The 19,843-nt window shown below is 44.2% G+C and overlaps 1 protein-coding gene across 2 annotated transcripts in view; it reads right to left on the bottom strand.

The window, feature by feature from the left end:
- SAMD12 (sterile alpha motif domain containing 12) overlaps nucleotides 1-18,014 on the bottom strand; it is a 177,441-nt gene extending 159,427 nt beyond the window's left edge. For both annotated transcript variants that reach the window (XR_007375813.1, XM_048939590.1), the window contains exons 1-2: nucleotides 17,884-18,014; nucleotides 1,069-1,247 (exon numbers count right to left, since the gene is read on the bottom strand). Coding sequence is in view for 1 of the 2 variants with exons in the window: in XM_048939590.1 (XP_048795547.1) it covers nucleotides 1,069-1,247; nucleotides 17,884-17,896 (192 nt within the window). In the remaining variant the exon portion in view is untranslated. The remainder of the gene's footprint in view (nucleotides 1-1,068; nucleotides 1,248-17,883) is intronic.
- Nucleotides 18,015-19,843: the final 1,829 nt, after the last annotated feature.

The raw sequence follows: 19,843 nt of genomic DNA, 5'->3' as shown, positions 1-19,843 counted from the left end.
TCTGAGTCTTCAGCACTGGGTAGATTTGCATCTGATGAGGTTGAAACAGGGCAGCCAAGCTTGCCTTTATCTGCAAAAGGCTGGGTAAGTGCATTGTAGCTGAACTTTGTCTCAAAGGCCATGCAAAATTTGGTGATCTTTACACCATATAAATGATTCGAGTCAACACAGCACAAACATGTTTGCCAGGGGCTCAAAAGAGATCAGTAGCTTGCTTGGTAACTGGCCACAAAACAGACTACAAAAAGCAGCGATATTCATAGAATGTTGAATAATCTGAGTTGGGAAGGACCTACAAGGATTGAGTCCAATGGGAGATTTTGCTCTGTTCTAGCTCAGCCTGGATCTAGCTCAGTGACAAAGACAGAATGAAATGAGTTTAAGCTGTACTCATAACTAGACATTTTAGATAAATATCATAGTGTAGAATTCATATCAAGCCTTTATTGTTGAGGGTAAAATGCTCAAAACATTTAACATTGTAGTTACTTTTTAGAATAAAACATCATAATTGTATACATATTTGTAAGACTTGCTGTACTGATGTCAGTAGGGAATACTTTTTTTATTCAGTCACTGAATTGTTACTGTACCTAACCTTAAAAAAGCCTTAAAAAAAAAAAAAAAAAACCCTGAATATTTTATTCACTCTATTAACTTTCAAAGATACAGTTAGAAAAAAAGAAAAAAAAAAAAAGATTTTCCATTCTGCATTCCTTTCTCCCTCCTCACAAAACCTGATTTTAGGCCCTGCAAGGTCAAAGAAAACAACAGGGCTTTTAAAGAATCTCTCCCCTTTTCTTTTTTTCTTCAAATATTCCTTTATATATTTTAAATTAGTACAATATATCTAATGTGACAGATTGTTGTCCTATACCCAAAGTGTCAGAGTGCACACATTCACCTGCACTTCAAACAAGAAACAGTAGAATTGGAAGCACATACTTCCTTATACTTATTTTTGTACACCTTCAATAAAATGATAAATGCTTTTTAAGCAGTTAGGACTTCAAAATGCATGGATTATTAAAGACTAATTAAAATACATAAGGATCCAGTCCTACCTACCTTAGATATTTCTGGCTCCACTTGTTGCCTCTTGGGTGTCTCTTTTGATTCAGGTCCTCTTGGAGCACCGCTGTTCTTGGCAGCGGGGGATTCAGCTCCCTCACCTTCAAGTTGCAGATTAATACCTTCAGTGGGGACAGGATGATCAATACCATTTGGATTCAGATTGCAATGGATAGCTGGGAAAAAATACGACAAGGAAAACACTGCTTAGGAAAGAAGAATCCAAACGTTGCAAACAGTTACCACTAAGTACTGGGAAATGCCATATGGGAACAGAGTTATGTCAAACAACAGCAAAAGATCTGTCTGTAGCTTGACACAGATCCAGGGTGAGATATTTGAGGAAGAAAATGAGAGGGAATGTAGCACTATACAAGCCTATTTTATGCAGGCCTCTGTGTCACACTATACCCTACTGGCGCTGCTACAGGGTCTGAGACTCTCAACTTACAGCTTTTACTAGTGTAGGACAATATATTGCCTGTATTTAGCTTTCAGCCATACCTTTTTCCTCTTTTCTAGGCAAGTAAGTTAAAGTTTCTCTATTACATTTTCTGTTAACTACAACATTCATGGTTCCAAACAATGAGGGTCAAGTAAGCAGTGCACAGCAAGTCAGAAAGTCGGTCTCTGCATAGAGTAATGACTTAGCCAGCTGATTATCTCCCCTTCAGCACTTTGTACTGCTGCAAATCACCACCTACACCATCCTAACAAGCACAAGGGATGCACTTTCTAGGAGCATATAATGAGGTGTGGACTAATGACATCAGGATAAGGAAAGCAGCCAGAGGGAATGAAAAAAATAAAAATAAAAAAACCAACAAATGAGCGCAAACCATACCACAGAAATGCACTTTTAGAACTACCACAGTAGCTTAATTGTTTTCTGCCTAAAATTTCGCAGTTCCAGCACTCACATAGAGAGCAGCCTTAACAACTTGCTTGGCACATGCAGAGATTTTAAGATGTATGGATCCTAGGGCAACTTCTCCTTCATGCAAGCATCAGATTGCTGTATTTCTATTCTGTATTTCTGTGCACTGCTCCTAGCACAGCTGGTAATTAATAGCCCAAACTTCCCCTGCAATAGAAGAGCTTTGCTCACATAGATCAAATAGAAACCCAAAAAAACAATGTAAAGCCAAAATAAAAGCTGCCCTTTCACTCTTGCTTGGCTTAGGTGTAAAGGGTGGAGAGCAGGGGAAGGAATGAGAGCTGCCAGCTCTGGCAGCTATGCATGTGATCAGCCCCAAAAGCCTCCTGCAGAAAACAGGCTCCAGCAGCCTCAGAATGGGTAAAGGGCCCTTCAGCTACAGTGCCTTGTGAATATCCATTACTCAAATCCCAGAGTCTTAATTGAAAGCACTAAATAATAGAAATTCCTTGGTGTAGAATTAAAGGAAACCCAAAGGGTCAAAAATTTGCCTTTTTTCTTTGGGCTTTTCAGAAACAGCCACATATTTGTAAACAGTGAAAGATTTGTACAGGGACCACAGTAAGTACATCTGTAAGTTAAGGATCAAAATATCTCCTACCTTCAAGTCAAGGAAACAGCTCAGGGTTGCATGGTTAGATTGTGGTTGGACTTGATAATCTTTAAGATCTTTTCCAACCTGAGCAACTCTATGATTCTATAATTCTATGAAGGGTAATTCATTAATGACAGTGAGTGGTAGAAAGCAGTAAAGAACTGTAATGTTTTATTACAAATTGCAGTCATTATTTCTAAAAGAGAAAAAAAAAATCTGTCACTGGCCAATAGAAAACCAGTAAATTACAGTGGAACTAAATTCCGCTCTTACTGTGAGTGAATGTAAGGGAACCTAAAAGCATGGAAAGGAAGAAGGATGTGCAGCTGTCACTTGTTCATACCTGCCATCATTCCCTATCATTCCAGCAGGCCAGGCATTTGCAGTTTCTTCATAGAGCTGTTACAACACCCAAGTTTCCCAAGCCAACTCTAAGTTGGCTCTTCCCTAATTCTAGCTAGAGCTCTTTCATTTGAAAGTCTCTCTTCTCTCATTCAGTCCAGTGCTGAAGGCAAAACCAAAGCAAGTCTCTTCATTCTGGCCTTGCCTCTCATCAGTGAGGAAGGAGAGCAGATGACTGCCAAGTCACTCCTTTCTTCCCACAGCTTTTCTCAGCCACACCACTGAGTCATACCAAAATATCAACACTCAAAACTCAACAACCTTAGTAGAAGCATTTCCTAACTTCTGAGCCTTGTATTTCTGGACACATGCCATACTAACCCCTTCCCAGATTTTGCTTTTATCGTTGGTTACAGGACTAGAATGGAGCTAAACTTGATAACAGCTGCTTGATTTTTCCCTTGCAGAACCTCTTTCTGTGTCAGGAAAAAAAAAAAAAAAAACAAATTCCTTTTATATTCTGCAGTGAAGCTGACAGGCTTCACTTGCTTTGGCTGCACAGCCCTTGTGGGGAGGTATCATGAACCTGCCCAGCTGCTCTTCAGCAATTTTAAGTTCCCAAGGGAGGTTTCAAGAAGATTCCTTGTGGCTTACAATTATATTACTGTGTGTCTACAGATACCAAAAAATTCCCTCTCTCCTAGACCACACTCACCTGCAATTATTTTTTTCTAGAGCATATTTGCTTACCTGAAAGAAAAAAGTAATTACCACAGAAAAGATAGACATGAGCCATCAAGACAGGTTTTTCCACAGCCCAACGTATATGGAAGCAGTTCTGTTAGCAGTCAGATCTCAGACCACAGTTCCCAACCTTCACCAAAACTAAGAGGTATTCTAACCACCCTGTGGAAGAGCAGGGGCTAGAAGCTAGATATGGAAGACACTTGGTAAGGAATTGCATCCATAAAATAACCAAACTGTCTTCTGCAAGAATCTTGCCCAGCTGAATACGAGGACTTCTATATCTTTGGAACACCTCAGCAGCACCCACAAACACACAGCATCCATCTGTCAGCCCCGTTTCTCACCACTGAGAAATCAGAAAGCACAGCAGTCTTTCATTCCAGCTGGAAGATCACTCCAGCAGCAAGCTTTCTGTGAACTGCTCATCCCTTCCCAGTGGGCTCTGGACAATACACACTGGGGAGGAAGGTGGGATGAACTAGAAAGCCTTCTAGGTCACAGCACTGATTCACTGTGATTACAGGGAACAAATGATCCAGATTTTTGATAACATGGTATCATCACCTGGATGGCTTAAGAAATACATGAATCAGGCAGCAAGGTGCTGCTTGACTCTTAGCTTGTTATTCTTTCAGGAGTAACAAATGTTTGTGCTGTTACAGCAATGCTTTATATTGTGCTCCTTCAGGATACAGGAGGAAAAAATAAATCGGAGAGGCTGCTGGTAAATACATACACCCCCATTATCTTTTTACTGAAAAGAGTTGATTGTTTAAAAGCAGCATGGACTGCCTCAGAAAAGATTTGTTTCCTAGCTACTGATATCAGGTTGGGAGAAAACGATAACTCTCTTTTCTTTTCTTTTGCAGGGGGAGAAGGAAAGAGCTCATCTCTTTCTTCCTTTCTTTCCCCTCATTGCAGCCTTGGCTTACCTCTAAGCCTAGGCTGGCTGCATTCCTTCAGGAGGGCACAGCAGAGCCTCAGCACAGGGAGAAGGCCAACACAAAAGGAACAACTGCGTTGTGAGAAATAAGAATAAGCATCATTCCAATCAGTTGGCAAAGCTAATATCTCTTTGTCGTGAGCCACTGACAGGTAGTCAGCTCAATTGAGCCTTTTCCAGCATAAACTCCAACTCTCAGCTACGCAGAAGTAAAGAAGGGAAGTTGCTTGCATGGTCTTATTCCTGTTACTGCATAGAAATTCCATATATTCAGCTCTACAGCAAGCAGAGGTGGAACTTTTCTCTCTTTAAATGTGCAGTACAAATCATAATTGCTCTTTTAAGACTTGTTAAAAGCAGGGAAAAAGGTCAAGGCTTGGTCAGTAAAAACATGCCCTCCACTTAAACTAGCATCTGATATAATTTCAGCTAGATAAGGCCAGCTCTAAACATCAAGATTGGCTATACAGAGGTACAGGAGGGCTGACAGCTATGAGGCTTGACTTGTAGGACTGAACTGAGCAGCTCTTACAGAGATCTCAATTCATTAACTTTATCACAACTGAACTTCTCTCATCTCAGCTGACTCTTGTTAATTGTAAAGCTCATCTCTTCTGGGAATTAACATTCATCTTAAAAAAAAAAAAAAGATTCTCTTTAAATAAAGACAAAGGAATTTCTTGCTAAAACGCTTCTCCAGACTCTTACCTGTCCTCCTCCTGGTCTTGGCTAATGTTAGATCATCCCATCTACTGCATTCAGGTCACTTCCCCATGCCACTGCCTTGACAATAACCTTACAGTCTCAGAACTTCCCTTTGATGGATTGAACCCACTTCAGCGCTCACAGATAACAAAAGTCTACAGACTTCTACTTCCACATCACTATGAGCCTAACACTGCATCACCAGTATCATCATGTTTTGAAGTAGAACATCTTCCAGTATTCTTCCATACATCATCCATATGTTTCAGAAATACAATTCATCATCCAGTTTCAAGTCACTGAAGCTCTCCTTTCCCCTTATGCCCACCAGTTAGCCCTGTTCTGAAAACCCCATCTAACAGCTAATCAGGTTTCCCAACAATTATTACTTCATGTGGATTGAAAGCTTTCTGTGGTGGGAACTTATTACTATTGAGGAGAAAGGCTGGGTGTTCTGTGCAGCCCAGCAACAGGCACATGATGAATGGCGTTGGCATACAATGACACAGATCTACAGATAACATTTAGAAAAAAAACTGCCTATTATTTAAAACAAAGGTACTTAAGTGCTCTTGTAAGCCTAGCTCAATAGTAGAGCTGAATCTACAGGAAAATAGCCTTTTTTCCAATAACTTTGAAGGAAAGACTGCTTAGATCTGCCAAGTTATGAGAAGCAGAAACTGTGAGATAACGGCAGATTGGGCACCCAAAAATGAGGAAATGACCACATCTGCCCCCAAAAAAAACTACGAAAGGAAATGAATAAATCCAACACTGTTTTCTCACACACTAGAACGCAAACCCAAGTCCTTTCTGTGCAGACAGAGCAGGCAAATTCATTGCCCTAAAGAAGCTGCTACATGAGCAGAGCTCTGCACCCACACAGAGCCCTCAGTGCATGCATACGCAGCTCTAAGAGAGCTTGCAGGGCACTGCGAATGCTCTGCTTCCCTAGCTGCCTTCCTCCCATACATGTTTGCCTCACAGATGGCAAGCAGCCAAGAAACAGCTTGTCTGAGCGCGCCTGATGGTACACGAAAGTCACCAAGAGCCACAGCAAGCTACCGGCATCTGGGAGGAGGCCCTGCCTTTCACTTGAGGATACTCTGTAAACCTTGTCTTGCGAAAGCCTGAAGGCTCTCTTCAAAAGACAGCCTTGATACACCCAGCTTTGTGCAGGGCCAGATGGGAAGTCTCAATCTCTCCATCTGTGAGCTCCAGGCTTATATGATCAAATCTACCATCAGCCGCTACCTCTGCGTGCTCCACTGCCTCCTGTGTCAAACGGGTCTGAACTACCTGTTTCAGTGGGAATACTGCTGGTTGCTTAAAATTTTAAGCAGATCAATTAAGACTACATTAAAGTAGATTTGGCAAGAGCTCGAGTTACATGCAATAACAATTGCTCTATTCTGAAAAGTGATTGAGCAAAAATAGCATCTTCTTACTCATCTGCCGTGTTCTGCATGCATCACAGTCATGTGCTAGCTTTTTCTCTTTTGAGGCAAAAAGCAGGCACAGGAGAGACCCATCCAACCTCTAAATTCTTAGAAAACTTTCAAACATCAAATACTTACAAATATGCAAGTTTTCTTTTATGTACTCATGCCACAGCTTGGCTGCACAATGCTAGGAGGTAAGTCCATACAAGCCACCTACCATTCCCATCATAAAATGCCATTACCTTAGGAAAGGGCAGAAGTTAGTCCATACAGATGGAACGTGAACAAACTCAGGTCAGACACAGCGAGGACTCTATACCCCAGCATCAGAGTCACAAAGATTGAACAGCTCTTTCCAGAAGAGAGCATCCAGCAAGACCCTGAGGACAGCAGCTCTCACTCTACTCAACCTTTCCATTTTTGCTTGGTCCTTCACCAAAAGCAAGAGCTCCAACCATGCAACATTCTGCAGTCAGCTCTTCAGTTAGGCAGCTGTATACTTCTGAGCGTTGCATTTCCCCAGAGTTCTTGCTTGGTATCAGTCACAAACCACTCTAACTGGGTCGGTCAGCTGCAGAGAGACATTCACATAGATTTCAACAGATTTCCAGATAGGGACTGATGCTCAAATTGACCAAATAAGCCAGAAGGATCTGCATCTCCTCCCAAATTTCTGGAAGCTAGGATCATCCGCCTTCTGAATCAGCTTCTAGTTTTGAGAAACTGTCTAATTTTCACCCACAGGAATTATTTATCCATACATCCAGCTAATGTAAACTAGCACAGTTCCATCAACCCATTAGTTTGGACCAGCTGAAGCTGTAACCTAAGTCTCATATAAATGCAACCTGCTACTTATGTTGGTACCTAGTAAACAGTGTAGGCAACCCACTGACAAACTGCCTTCAAGATCTCAGTTGCTCTGATCTGCCTAGCTAGTAGCCAGCACATCAGTAGTAGCCACACAGAACCAAGAAGCCCAAGTCATTCAGGATCTTTTTTTCAACTTCAATACAGGTAATGTGGGTTCACCAGAAAACTCTTTGAAGGCTGAAGTCCCAAAGGATTTTGTGAAAGTACCACGGGCGCGTAGACATCTGCATCTGTTGGTCAGCAGCAAAAATCAGCATTAAGCAGCTACAAATAGGCTGTGCCAGGGCTGAGCTGTGGGGAGTTTTGCAAAGTGCCACTAATGATGAGTTGCACCAGGTTTGGGTTCAAAGCTCAGACATGGACAGCTAGACAAAGCAACTGCAACTGTGGATTTACTCCATGGTATCAAGCCAAGCACCACTACGCACCATTCCTTCCCAAACCACACTCCACATGCTCCTGCATTTTTGACAACTTTCCTACTGGAAACTACCTGTTCATCTTTTATATGGCAGCATCCACTTTCCATTTCTTATTCCATAGGTTTTAGCAATGCTACTAAACAAAGATGTTTCTGTTCCACCTGCTCTTCAGGAGACAGCCTGCATACTGTCAGTATACCAGACAGGCCTTGGAGCCTCAGCAATGCAAGTTCTGCCTTTTGTAACAGCAACAGGATTGTGTGATGAAAAGCAGAGACAACGACTGAGCAGCCAAATTATTTCTGAAGCATTTTCTCATTCTATTTTAATAAGCATACAATTGGTGCAAGCTGCTCTTGAATTCACACTAGCAACAGAGGCTCATTGAAAACCAGCCCAGTTCAGTGAATAAGACAGGTCTATCCCAGACCCAGCGAGATTACAAAGAGAATAACACTGGCAAAGAAGGGGACTGTTGAGAATGAATTACCCCAAAGCAAAATGGATCTTAGAGTAAAAATTAAAAAAGAAAGCAAGTAACACATACTGCATGTTTACAAAAACATATTTTGAACAACTGACTGCAAAACAAATTAACAATTACTTTCATTCCTTGTTAATAAGAAAACTTATGTCAGCAGCTATAAAGTTTATCCTGAAAAGTGAAACAACTCCTCTGGACATCTAGTAGGTCTGCAAGATGCACAGAGTTCCAGTCAACGGCAGTGTTACAGGAGTGAGAGGCCTACGTACATTGAACACAAATCAGTAGGTAGGTAGAGAGGAAGAGCTACACGAATGCCCTCAATGGAGAAAAAGCATCCACCAGACATCAACTGTCTGTCATCAGTTGACTGGTGACAACTCCAGAGGCAATACCACTGTTTGCTGCCTGCTGATGTCTTGACAGTGAACTTGGAGAGGAAGTGGATTGAAAACAAATGCCGTAGTTGGGTGAGAAAGTAGTCTTCAGTAGTTCCAGTATTCCTGGCAAGAATTTCTCTCGTAGCCACCAGATGAGTACCTTCTAAATATTTCTGCTTCACAGATTAGCTCCTCACAGTCTACCACAAACCAGGCCCGTGCAGCCTACTAAGCCCAGCTCAGATGCACATCAGTCAGTACTACTGCATCAGAGGTGCCCCATCCCAGTCACACGTCTCGGATCTCTGCCATTGCCCTGCTGCATCTAATGAAAGCTGGTATTTGCTGAACACATGGAAATTCAGAGGTTGCTCTCAACCGCTGCTAAGTTCTTCAAGGTCATCCCATCCTCTGTACATTTAGCGAAACAGCCTAGAAACATCTTCTTTCCTTCCCCCAGTAAAATCCTTCACCTCCTACTGCTTACTATACCACTGCATCCTACTCCCTCCAGTACCACAGCTGGTCCACATAGCAACAAACCATTAGATGAAAGCAGGAAATTATTTTGCCAGAGGGTGATCCAGGAGAAAGCTTCTATTTACACGCGTTAAAATTCTTCTTTCTTTTCTTTTCTGAAACTGCATTATGAAAAGTCTGTTTCTTCCTTTTACTAGATTATTTGCAGAGAAGCAAATCAACTCAACTAAAATCCCCTCCCCCAAAAAGAAAAACACACCAAAACCACAGCAAACCCACAGACACAGGGCAGAGGAAAGCAAATGCACAGGGGAATGGAGATAAGTAGTGATATCAGTGTTTGTTGCAAGAGTATTAAGCTGTCAAGGTTCCATGTTAGATGGAGATGGACAGGACTGCATTAAAGAAAGGCTACAGTCCACGCTGAATATCTTCCTCAAGCCCTATTCCTGTTCAGCCACATATTCCCCGTAAGCATTCTCAATTGTGTAACTGAATGCAGAGGTGTCTTCAGCACACACTCAGGCCTGCTGCGCATCTGCTTGCTTCCAGGAGCAGCACATATGTGAGGGAACTCTTGCTGTCCAGAGTCACGAATCTGCTCTTCAAAGCCAAGTTTAGTTGACGGATGGATGATGTCAGTGACAGCAGCTCCCTTACCATCCGCTTCGTAGCCCTGCTGCCACAGAATGCCTCTGGAGAGAGAACGAGGCCACTGTGCAGAGACAAAGGAACAATATTAGTGGCTCATGCCATAGGCAGGTAAGGGTAAGACGTATAGAGCAGATCTGCTTCAGGGTCTCCAAAGGTTTGTTGGACTGGACCATCTTCAGCTCACTTCAGCACTGCAGTACAGCAGCTTCCATCTCTACCTGCTATGGGGAAACAGCATTTTCCAGGATGCCATTTCTACAGCTGCAGCTTAAATCTAGGCCCCACTTCTATTTGTACCCCAGTCCCATTGGCCTGATATAGCAGACAGTTCTTCTTATGGTGCAATATCAATTTTTATGTAGCTTCCTTTTCCCAATATACATCTTACACACTGCCATCTGTTCAGATTCTTGCAACACAGTGTCCAACTCCCCACCTCCTCTTGTCCTTCTGGGCTGCCCTGAACCAATCCTCCTCTTGGTTACTGTTCCTGTAGTGAGTTATTCTGAATGCACACAAGATGAGCTAGACTTTCTCACAGAAGTGTTCAGGAAGGATCAGACAAAGTCTAGCTCTGTATGCTTAAGGGAATGATGCAAGAGCAGTGCATATGACTTTTCTTTTCTTTGGCAGGTTAAGAGCAGCCTAAGGTTGAAGGCTGCACCCAAGGCACTGTGTTAGAAAAGTTGTTTTTGTTTTTGTTTTTTTAATTACTTTTATTCTTAAAAATCCAATGCCTTCATTGTTCTGCCTTGTAAATTAGTTCCTTTTTCACCTTCTCCAAACCATTCGTCAATGTCTAAGGGTTCTTTTCACGGCCATCTCGTTTTCAGGCTAAGGAATCAGACTCTTCCCTCAAAGCACACACCAGATCTCTCACCAGCTGAATGCTCTTTTATGTACTATTTCCAGTCTTTTTTGGGGTGCAGCAATCAATGCTGCACAGAGTATTCAAAATAGAACAATATGCAATGATTTAAAAAAAAAAAAAAAAATGTTTCTTGCTTTGTTTTGAGCTCTTCCTCATATTTCTATTTGCTATTTTGATGAACAACATGGTTACAGAAGACTTCAAGATTACTCAATTTTCTGGCCCTTCTCTCCATCTTTGCCTTTGGCACCTTTCAGAATTACATTCTCTGCGTGCTTTGAGCAAATAACTGAATGATGAGTTGTTCAACTGTTTATCTTCAAGATAAATACCTGTATCCAGTCAAAGGCAACATCTTTCATGAGAAATAACTCACAATAGGATTGTTCAGACTAACCACCTCAGGATCTCTTTTTCACAGAAAAGGGAGTTCTTGCCTCAAAGACCACATCCTCTGAGCAAAAAGAGAGAACAGAAAGGTGGGACAGGGCATCCCTGACCTAGAAACTCAACATGCAGTGCACCGAGCAGCAGCCCTCTAACACCTCTGCAAGCTAGCTTCATCACTTCAGAAGTCCAATTGGCAAAACAGTAGCTCAAAGTTATCTCCAGACAGTTACATTCACACTCACTGGTAAGCCTTGGAAGATGTTTTTGATATAATCCTCTCTGGTGTTATTAGCTGAAAAACCTGCACCAATCTGCAATTCTGACACCACCCAGCCACAGTGCCTTACCTACAGTGCTCTTCACTGCTGCCCTCCTTCCATAACCCTTGTTACCAAGCAGTCCTGCAAAGTCCAAGACAGAGGCTCTATACAGCTTGCCTTGGCCTCATATACTGAGGTAACTGAGGAACAACATGACACAACCTCCTTTATTTACTTACCTTACTTGGACATCTCAGGGGAAAAAAAAATACTTAAGAAAAATTCCATTTGATAAGTTCCATTTAAGCAATAAACATGGGCTGTTACAGTGCAGGCTTTGTCAGTGCTTTCAAGTAATGTGTATCCGTCTTCAGTTACTAGCCTTTCTTTCTATTCTGGAGAAAGTGAGCTTTCAAAGCACCTTTCCTTCACTCATACATCATCATCACTACCACTAAATAAGTTTTATCCTTGTGTTGGGATTCCATTCATTGATATAAATTGGCTGTTTCAATGTAGTGTTCTCCTGAAGCTATGGAGTCTTCAAAACATATTAAAGGCTAAGAACTAACACTCATGGAATTGTATCTACATTAGTTGACCTGAAAGCACTTCTGAGTTCTCAGGTACACTCTTACACTACAATCAAATCTTATCCAAAGAAAACACAGCCAGGTACCAAGGCTAAACTGTCTTGATTCCTGCCTAATACAGGTTCGCTTCTGAAAGCAGGTAGAGGAAAATGACTACAAAACCTGCAACCATATCCACTTACCACTCAGTCTAAATACACCCAAAGAGACTTCAGCATAAAGCCATTTTCTGTCACCACAACTTAATTTGGGGGTACCCGATTGCCACAAAATGCACCTCCTGAACTTGTAGTCTCTCCCTGTACGATGCCCAAGTAGAGTACCTGCTCAAAATGAGAACTTGCAGTCCAAAACAGACTTCTGGCTTTAGATTGCTACAGTATACCTCTGGAAAGGGATTGTTAACTCTCTGTCTTTTTTAAGACAGATGCAATGAACTGTGATGAAGTTGACTTTGCAAAGGTAGCAACTCAGACAAGAAAGACCTAAGCAGTGGTTCAGTGCAGGGGAGCACTTGGCCACCAAGCTGTATGCATACTGGGGTGAGAGCACAATAGGAACCCCTGTCTTCTGAAGTTGTGCTGTTGCTGAGTTAGATAGAAGGGATGTTACAAACCAACAGCAAGGCTGCCAGTTGAAAAGGGCTGAGAGCACTGCTGTGTTCCAGTCTAGAACATCAAAACTGCTGATGCACTGCTACAATAAATGGTCACTAAGTTACATAGAGAAACAGCACAAAGATGAAAGGCTGCAGTTCAGGTGTCCTGCTCGTCCTGTGCATCCCGGTCCTACCAATCTCCTCTGCTACACCTGTGGTCCTGTTGATCTCCTCTGTTGCAATCTGCAATCCAGATGGAGAGGTAGAGACACATATCAGCTCTGCCTCCAACTGGCAGCTCTTTCCAAGCCATATTTGAGTCCCTCAAGCTAAGGAGGGGTTAGAAACTATTACAGAAAACAAGAGCAATGGAGGAAAACTGTTTTTGAGTGACAGGGTCTGTGACTTACTTGCTCAGCAGGCAATTAAGTATGCTGAAAACCCATCTGTCAGATTAGATTCCGTGGAAACTTAGGTGTGCACACATCTAATCTGAGCCTAGATGGGGCCTAGGAATTAGGCAATGTTGAATAACTGAATACTTGTTGAGACAGCTGAACTTTGGAGCACGCCCTAGAACAGCACCACAGGTCACTACACTAAAATTTGCTTCAAAGCTGTCTTTCTGATGGTTCTGAACTCACTTTAACATTCTCAGCAGAGTTGGTTTTGCAAGTTATGAGCTCACCATATCTCAAGTCTGTGAGGAAACACACAGCAGCACTTGGAAGGCCAACTGTGTTCTGGGCTGCACTAAAAAAGGGGTGGCCAGCAGGGAGAGGGAGGTGATCGTCCCCCTCTGCTCAGCTCTTGTGAGGCCCCATCTGCAGTACTGCGACCAGGCCTGGGGCCTCCAGTGCAGGAAGGACGTGGAGCTCTTGGAGCGGGTCCAGAGGAGGGCACTGAGATGATCTGAGGAGTACCTCTCCTATGAGGAAAGGTTGAGGGAACCGGGCTTGTTTAGCTTGGAGAAGAGAAGGCGCCAGGGAGACCTCATTGTGGCCTTCCAGTACTTGAAGGGAGCGTATAAACAGGAAGGGGAACTGTTTACAAGGGTGGGTAGTGATAGGACAAGGGGGAATGGTTTTAAACTGAGATGAGAGGTTTAGGTTAGATATTAGAAGGAAGTTTTTCACACAGAGGGTGGTGACGCACTGGAACAGGTTGCCCAAGGAGGTTGTGGATGCCCCATCCCTGGAGGAGTTCAGGGCCAGGCTGGATGTGGCTCTGGGCAGCCTGGTCTGCTGGTTGATGACCCTGCACACAGCAGGGGGGTTGAAACTGGATGATCATTGTGGTCCTTTTCAACCCAGGCCATTCTATGATTATCTGCTGGAGCTGACTAAGTCCCAAAGGCTTTCCACCCAGGTATGTCAAACTGCTAAAATTCAGGACTGGTTGGACAGAAGTTGGTCACAGGCTGCAGATAACTTCAGTCCTGCAGCAGTTAACCTTGACTCCATACCCCAGAACTGTCCCACATCCTGTGAGTCTCCAGTCTCCTTCAGGATCACATGGGAGCAAGGGCAGAGTCTGTCATTTTATGTCAGCAAGACACCACTTCTTAGTGAAAAATGTTCTTTGGTAGGCATATCCAAGTGTCAATAGCACGAGAAAAACCACAGTACAGTAGAGAATTTATTTTCTCATCAGCTTTCAGGAGGAGACTAGCAGTGAACAAATACCTGTACTTTCTAAATCCCATGCACAGAAGATATTAGACTGAACTTCACTAAATGTTTAGTAGGAAACAATTCCCTAACATAATTAAGTTTTGTGTTGTCTTTTTTTTTTTTTTTTTTTTTTTTTTTTTTTTTTTCTTTTGCTGAGGAACCTTAAAGATACCACAGGTCAGAGCTGCAGGAGATGGGAAAGAACTGTGTGGGATTACCTGCAGGCATACATTATCGGGTGGGTGCTGTCAGCCTCTGGCTTTCCTGTGCAATAAGCATTGTGGGGGAAATCAGCGTGTCTTTCTTCCCCCTTTACCTCTGCTGCACAAGAGCAAAAAAAAGGTATTTCTGAGAACACTGTCGCAGGGATCAAAAGCCTTTTTCTACAGGCTCTGACCTAGTTCTTTCATTCTTACTAGAGGGAAGAAAACACTTAAAGGAACATTGTCAAAACTGTTCGGTTTAAAAATAGGCTTACCTTGGCAGTGCTCCCATCTAGATGGGCTCATACTAAGGAGCACAGGCTCCCTCCCCATGCAGACACCGATACATTCATCCACCCAAAGCACTGGTACACTGCAGCCCGAAGGACCACCCAGTCCACACACTCTCTTCCGAGACAAATACAGTGACCCACATTCAAACTCCATTTTGGCTGAATCCCTTTCAACCCCTGCTCAGGTATGTATATCATGTAACTGCCAAAGACCTCCAGAACCCTCCAGATTCCTATTTCATATTTGCAAATCTATCTCTGTCGACCATCCTGGTAAGAGATTTGTTTTCTTTAAGTAAACCGCTAGATATTTGTTGCCATAAGCAAACTCCAGTAGTTCATTCTAAGACAGCACTGAAAACAGTCAAATTTGAGAAAAACTTCAACAGGTTGTTAACACAAAATGAGATTCTTTCAAAGATTCTCCACAAACTAAACATCCCAAAGCATTTTCATTTCAGCCTCACAGAGCGTTCCTGAATTGAAAGGGGAAAAAAAAACAAAAAACTGTCCCTGGGTTCGTGGCTGCAGCTGAGGAATGGGCGTTTTCCCAGAACAATAGCAGGGGCAGAACTGGCCAGACAGCGGATGCTGGCTCCAGCAGGAACTGCCATGCTCCAGGACCTGAGGTTCTCTTGTGCCCCAGGGACCTAACCTTCTCTGCCAGCTGTGTGCCAGACATGAGTCCATACAAGAAGTGGGTTGGCCCAAGAGTGCAGAAGCCTTGTGGCACTAAAAATAAATAAAGACCCAGGAAGCCCAACCATGAAGGCTATACAGCCTTACTTAAGCCAGGTTTTCAGGGTTTTCCTAATTCCCAAGCTTCTACAGCTGATGCACGGAAGGTTATGCCCTCAAGTTCCTAAGCAGCAAAGCAGGAAAACATTTTTCCCCCCAACCAAAACAAACAAATCAACTGGAAAAAGAAACAAAACAGTTTGTGTTTCCTGACTCTAAGACACTTTGAGTTCAGTAAACTGCCATTTTTCTACAAAACTCTTCAAGTTTAAAGAATTCTACAGCAGCTTGACTTCTGATAGAGCACAATCCACGTGCTGCAGTGACAGGAGCCATTAGAGACAAGTAACCTCAGCTTCCCTAAGTTCCACATGTTACCTGCCAAGAGGCACAGTTCATGGAAAGAGCACAGCCCACACCCATGAGCTTGATTGATACTGTGGAGCACACATTAAGATAAAAGCATGCTTTTAAGCACCTTCAACAAAGAAGCATGGTCCCAACAGAAACCTAGGGATAAGAACTTAAATTTACATGAACTACATCCACAGAAAGTAGTCACAGCCACGTGGCTACCTATGCTGCAGAAGTAAGTGGTCATCTTGTTGTAGTAGTGTGAGGGGAACAGAGTTGTACAGCAGTCCGAAGGCAAAACAATTGAGGGATGAAAATCAAAACGAGGGAAAAGCAGCACATACAGACAAGAAGGCATATTCTGAGAGCTCACAGCAGGGATGCATCTCAGAGAGAGGAAATGAGAAGAAAGGGTTAAAGAGGAAACAAATCCCAAATCATCTCAAGAGGAAGGAGAAGCACTGCTTCCCAAAGGTTTAGCAGAGCTTTTCTTCATTAATATTTACAAAGCTTTTAGAGCCTGAGATGGAAGGCACTGCAGATACGAGAGGAATTATTTCAGACCTGAAAAAATCTAGCAAACAGACTGATGAGGAGTTCAAGTGAATAAAGAAGGATGACATTAGAGAGTGCACTGAAATAGGGGTTGCTACTGGCATGTGAACCATCTGGTGCATGGCAGCCCATTTCATTTACTTACCCACCATCAGGCACGCATGCTCAGTTACATAGTTAAGTTTCTGCCACAGGATGAGGCACTTTTACACACTTTTACTCCAGATCATTACCTTCTTTTCGTCATTACAGATCATTATAACCAAATACGCTAATCAATAAAGCACGCTGAGCATAAAGAACCTGCATGTCTTAAAGAAAGGCTGAAAACTTACGATGGACAACTTCAGATGTACACAGACATCTATTGAGATACAGTGGTTTTGTTCACCTTGCTTAGAACTTGGTTTACAAGGATGTTACTGCCTTCAGCAGGCCCAAGTTTCAGCTTGACTCTCATTTGTGCTGCTCACTTCAGTACTTAAAAGACAGCTTCAGCATCGCTGTCACAATGTGGTATGCAGCCTCAGATAGAAGCACTGAAATCAGCCCACCTGAGAAAGGAGCTGAACGAAGGCTGCTCGGAATTGAGCACACCTCACCCCCAAAAAAGAATGACAGACCCCAGAGTATGCACAGGAAGAGCACAGGTGGCCGCTTCTCACACTCTAAACCTCTAGAACTGTCCTGCAGTCACGGAAGAAAGCAAGATGGGACCCGAAGCCAAGAATTCTCAATGCCTTGGGGAAAAACTGTGGGAAGTTCAGAAGCAGACAGCAGGAGGGGATTTGCCATGTTCAATCCACATCCCTCCTTTAACATCCCAAAAGGAGCAGGGCCACGCACCTAATGCCGCAGGAGCCGGCACCCAAGGGGTGACGCCGGCGGGCAGCACCCCGGGCAGGGCACCGCGCCAGGAGCCGGGCTCGGCACCGGGCTTCGGGAGGACCGGGGGGCGAAGGAAGCGGGGCACGCAGCCTCGGGGCTCCAGGCTCACGGCCTCAGGGCACGGCGGGAGGCGACGAGGGCCGGAGCTGCCGCGGAGAGAGGCGGAGGAGCTCCGCCGGGAGCGGCGGGCCCGGAGGGGAAGTTGCCGGGCTGCGGGCGCCGGGCCGGGCGGAGAGGCGAGGCGAGGCGAGGCGAGGCGGGCGGCAGAGAGGGGCCGGAGCTCCAGGGCCGCCACCTCGCCCCGCCGGCCCCGCCGCAGGTGAGCGCCCGGGGGAGGAGACGGGGGAGGGACCCCGAGGGGGGACGGAGAGCCGGGGACGCGGAGCCCTTACCTTCCACCGCCATCCTCCCGGCCTCGCATAGTGTGCCGGCCGCCGACACGGCGCTGCCCCGGCCGCCCCCCCGCCCGCGCGCGGGCTCGGCTCATCTGCGGCCGCCGCGATCAACCTGCGGCTCCCGCTGACAGCCGGGCGGGGCCGCTCCGCCCCGCAGCACGCCGGGAAACGTAGTCCGGGGCCTGCCCGCACACACGGCGCCGCCGGCGCGCGGCCCAGGTGCCGCTCGGCCCGAGGCCTTTGAGGGGCATCGGGTGCCTCCGTCCCGAGCGAGGGCCAGGCACCAGGAGCGCGGTGCTGGTTTGGCCTGGCAGGTGCCCAGCCTGAAGGTGCGAGGTGCTGCTCTGCATCACGCTGCTCTCCCTGCCGCCCCTTTATCCTGTCCCATACCGACAGGTTGCCCAAAATCCTGGGGGAGGATAGCAACGCGGTAACTGAGTCTTGCACCGATCAAAGATCTTGCTACCATCTTTGTGATGTTTGCTGTCTGAAAAACAGTGCTGCATTTCTACCCTGTTTTAGTTTTGAGATATCAAAAATCTTGAAGATATTTCTCCCTCAAAAATCTTTCCCTTCCCTTCCCTTCCCTTCCCTTCCCTTCCCTTCCCTTCCCTTCCCTTCCCTTCCCTTCCCTTCCCTTCCCTTCCCTTCCCTTCCCTTCCCTTCCCTTCCCTTCCCTTCCCTTCCTACATGGAAAGAGCGTGTGAGCTCCTTCATCCACAAAAGTCATTAATTAAACCAGGACAATAGCCAAGGAACTGAGTGTACAAGGGCATATGTTATACAGATAGGCTATGACAACATTTTCACATGTTCTTTTGATTTGTTAGCAATGAATGAGCATTATTCAAGGCAGGTTAGTTTTGCAAAACAAACTTCCAAGACATTGCATTGAAGAACTGGCTTGTTCTTTGCTCTCATATGCAGTTGAACTATTAACCTTTGTGTTGTATATGAGTCAAGATGCACACTTCCTGGAGCAGCAGCCTTGTCTTTCACCTATCTGCAAAGTGGTATGCATAGTCACAATGCATTATCAGTGATAATTAAAAGGATATGCAGATTCCCAAGTGCAACGCAATCACGCACCTAATCCCAGCTGATGCACAAAATGGGTTGTTACTCTTCTACTTTCTGCCAGACAACAGGCTGTTCTTGATTGTTCTTGATATATTACACATGACCTTCAGCAATTTTTATTCACTGTACAATGTTTTGTGACTTTGGTGACATTTTTTGTTAAGCTAATATATTCTATTAATAATTATTTTTTCATTTAATCATGACAATATTTGAGGGTAGTTAGTGTAATTTTCTGGCTAACCAGCGTGGCTTCACTGAGGACAAATCATATTTGACCAACCCAGTGGTCTTTCATGATAGTGTCACTGCATCAATGGGCAATGGAAAAGTCACTGACATCATCTATCTATCAATGATCAGGCCTTTAGCAACCTGATCTAGCTGTGCATTTCCCTAACTGCAGGCAGTTAGTCTAGTTGGCCTTCAATGGTCCCTTCCAACTCTAAGGATTCTATGATTCTAACATATATGGGAAGCGTTGCTTTCTTGGTTAGAATGAGTTAGAAGCCATACTATGAATAAATCAAGGCTCAGAGTTCAGGTGGTGTGGATGGGGAGAGCTGCTTCCTTTAGTATGCTGAATTTCTGACTGCATTTCAGCTATGGGCCCTGAGGACATCCCCAGTGAGTACAGCTTTACTAAGCCCTTTAAAAGCCCTGTAATTTTTAATTACAGCTTTGTGCCTGATGAAGAACAGCAAAATTATGGCTATGACTAGACAGCAAATAGGGCATGACAGATGTTGAAAGGTATAGTTTTTGAAACTTAATGTTACATGATAGCTAGTGAAACCTAGTATTTAACAATATTTAAAAGCATCAAAAACATCTACAATTCTGGTCAAGACTAGGCAAATTGTAATTTAATGTATGT

The sequence above is a fragment of the Lagopus muta genome, chromosome 3, assembly GCF_023343835.1.
Source record: "Lagopus muta isolate bLagMut1 chromosome 3, bLagMut1 primary, whole genome shotgun sequence".
NCBI lineage: Eukaryota > Metazoa > Chordata > Aves > Galliformes > Phasianidae > Lagopus > Lagopus muta.
The sequence above is the reverse complement of the archived record's forward strand: the minus strand, read 5'-3'. Positions and strand labels throughout refer to the sequence as shown.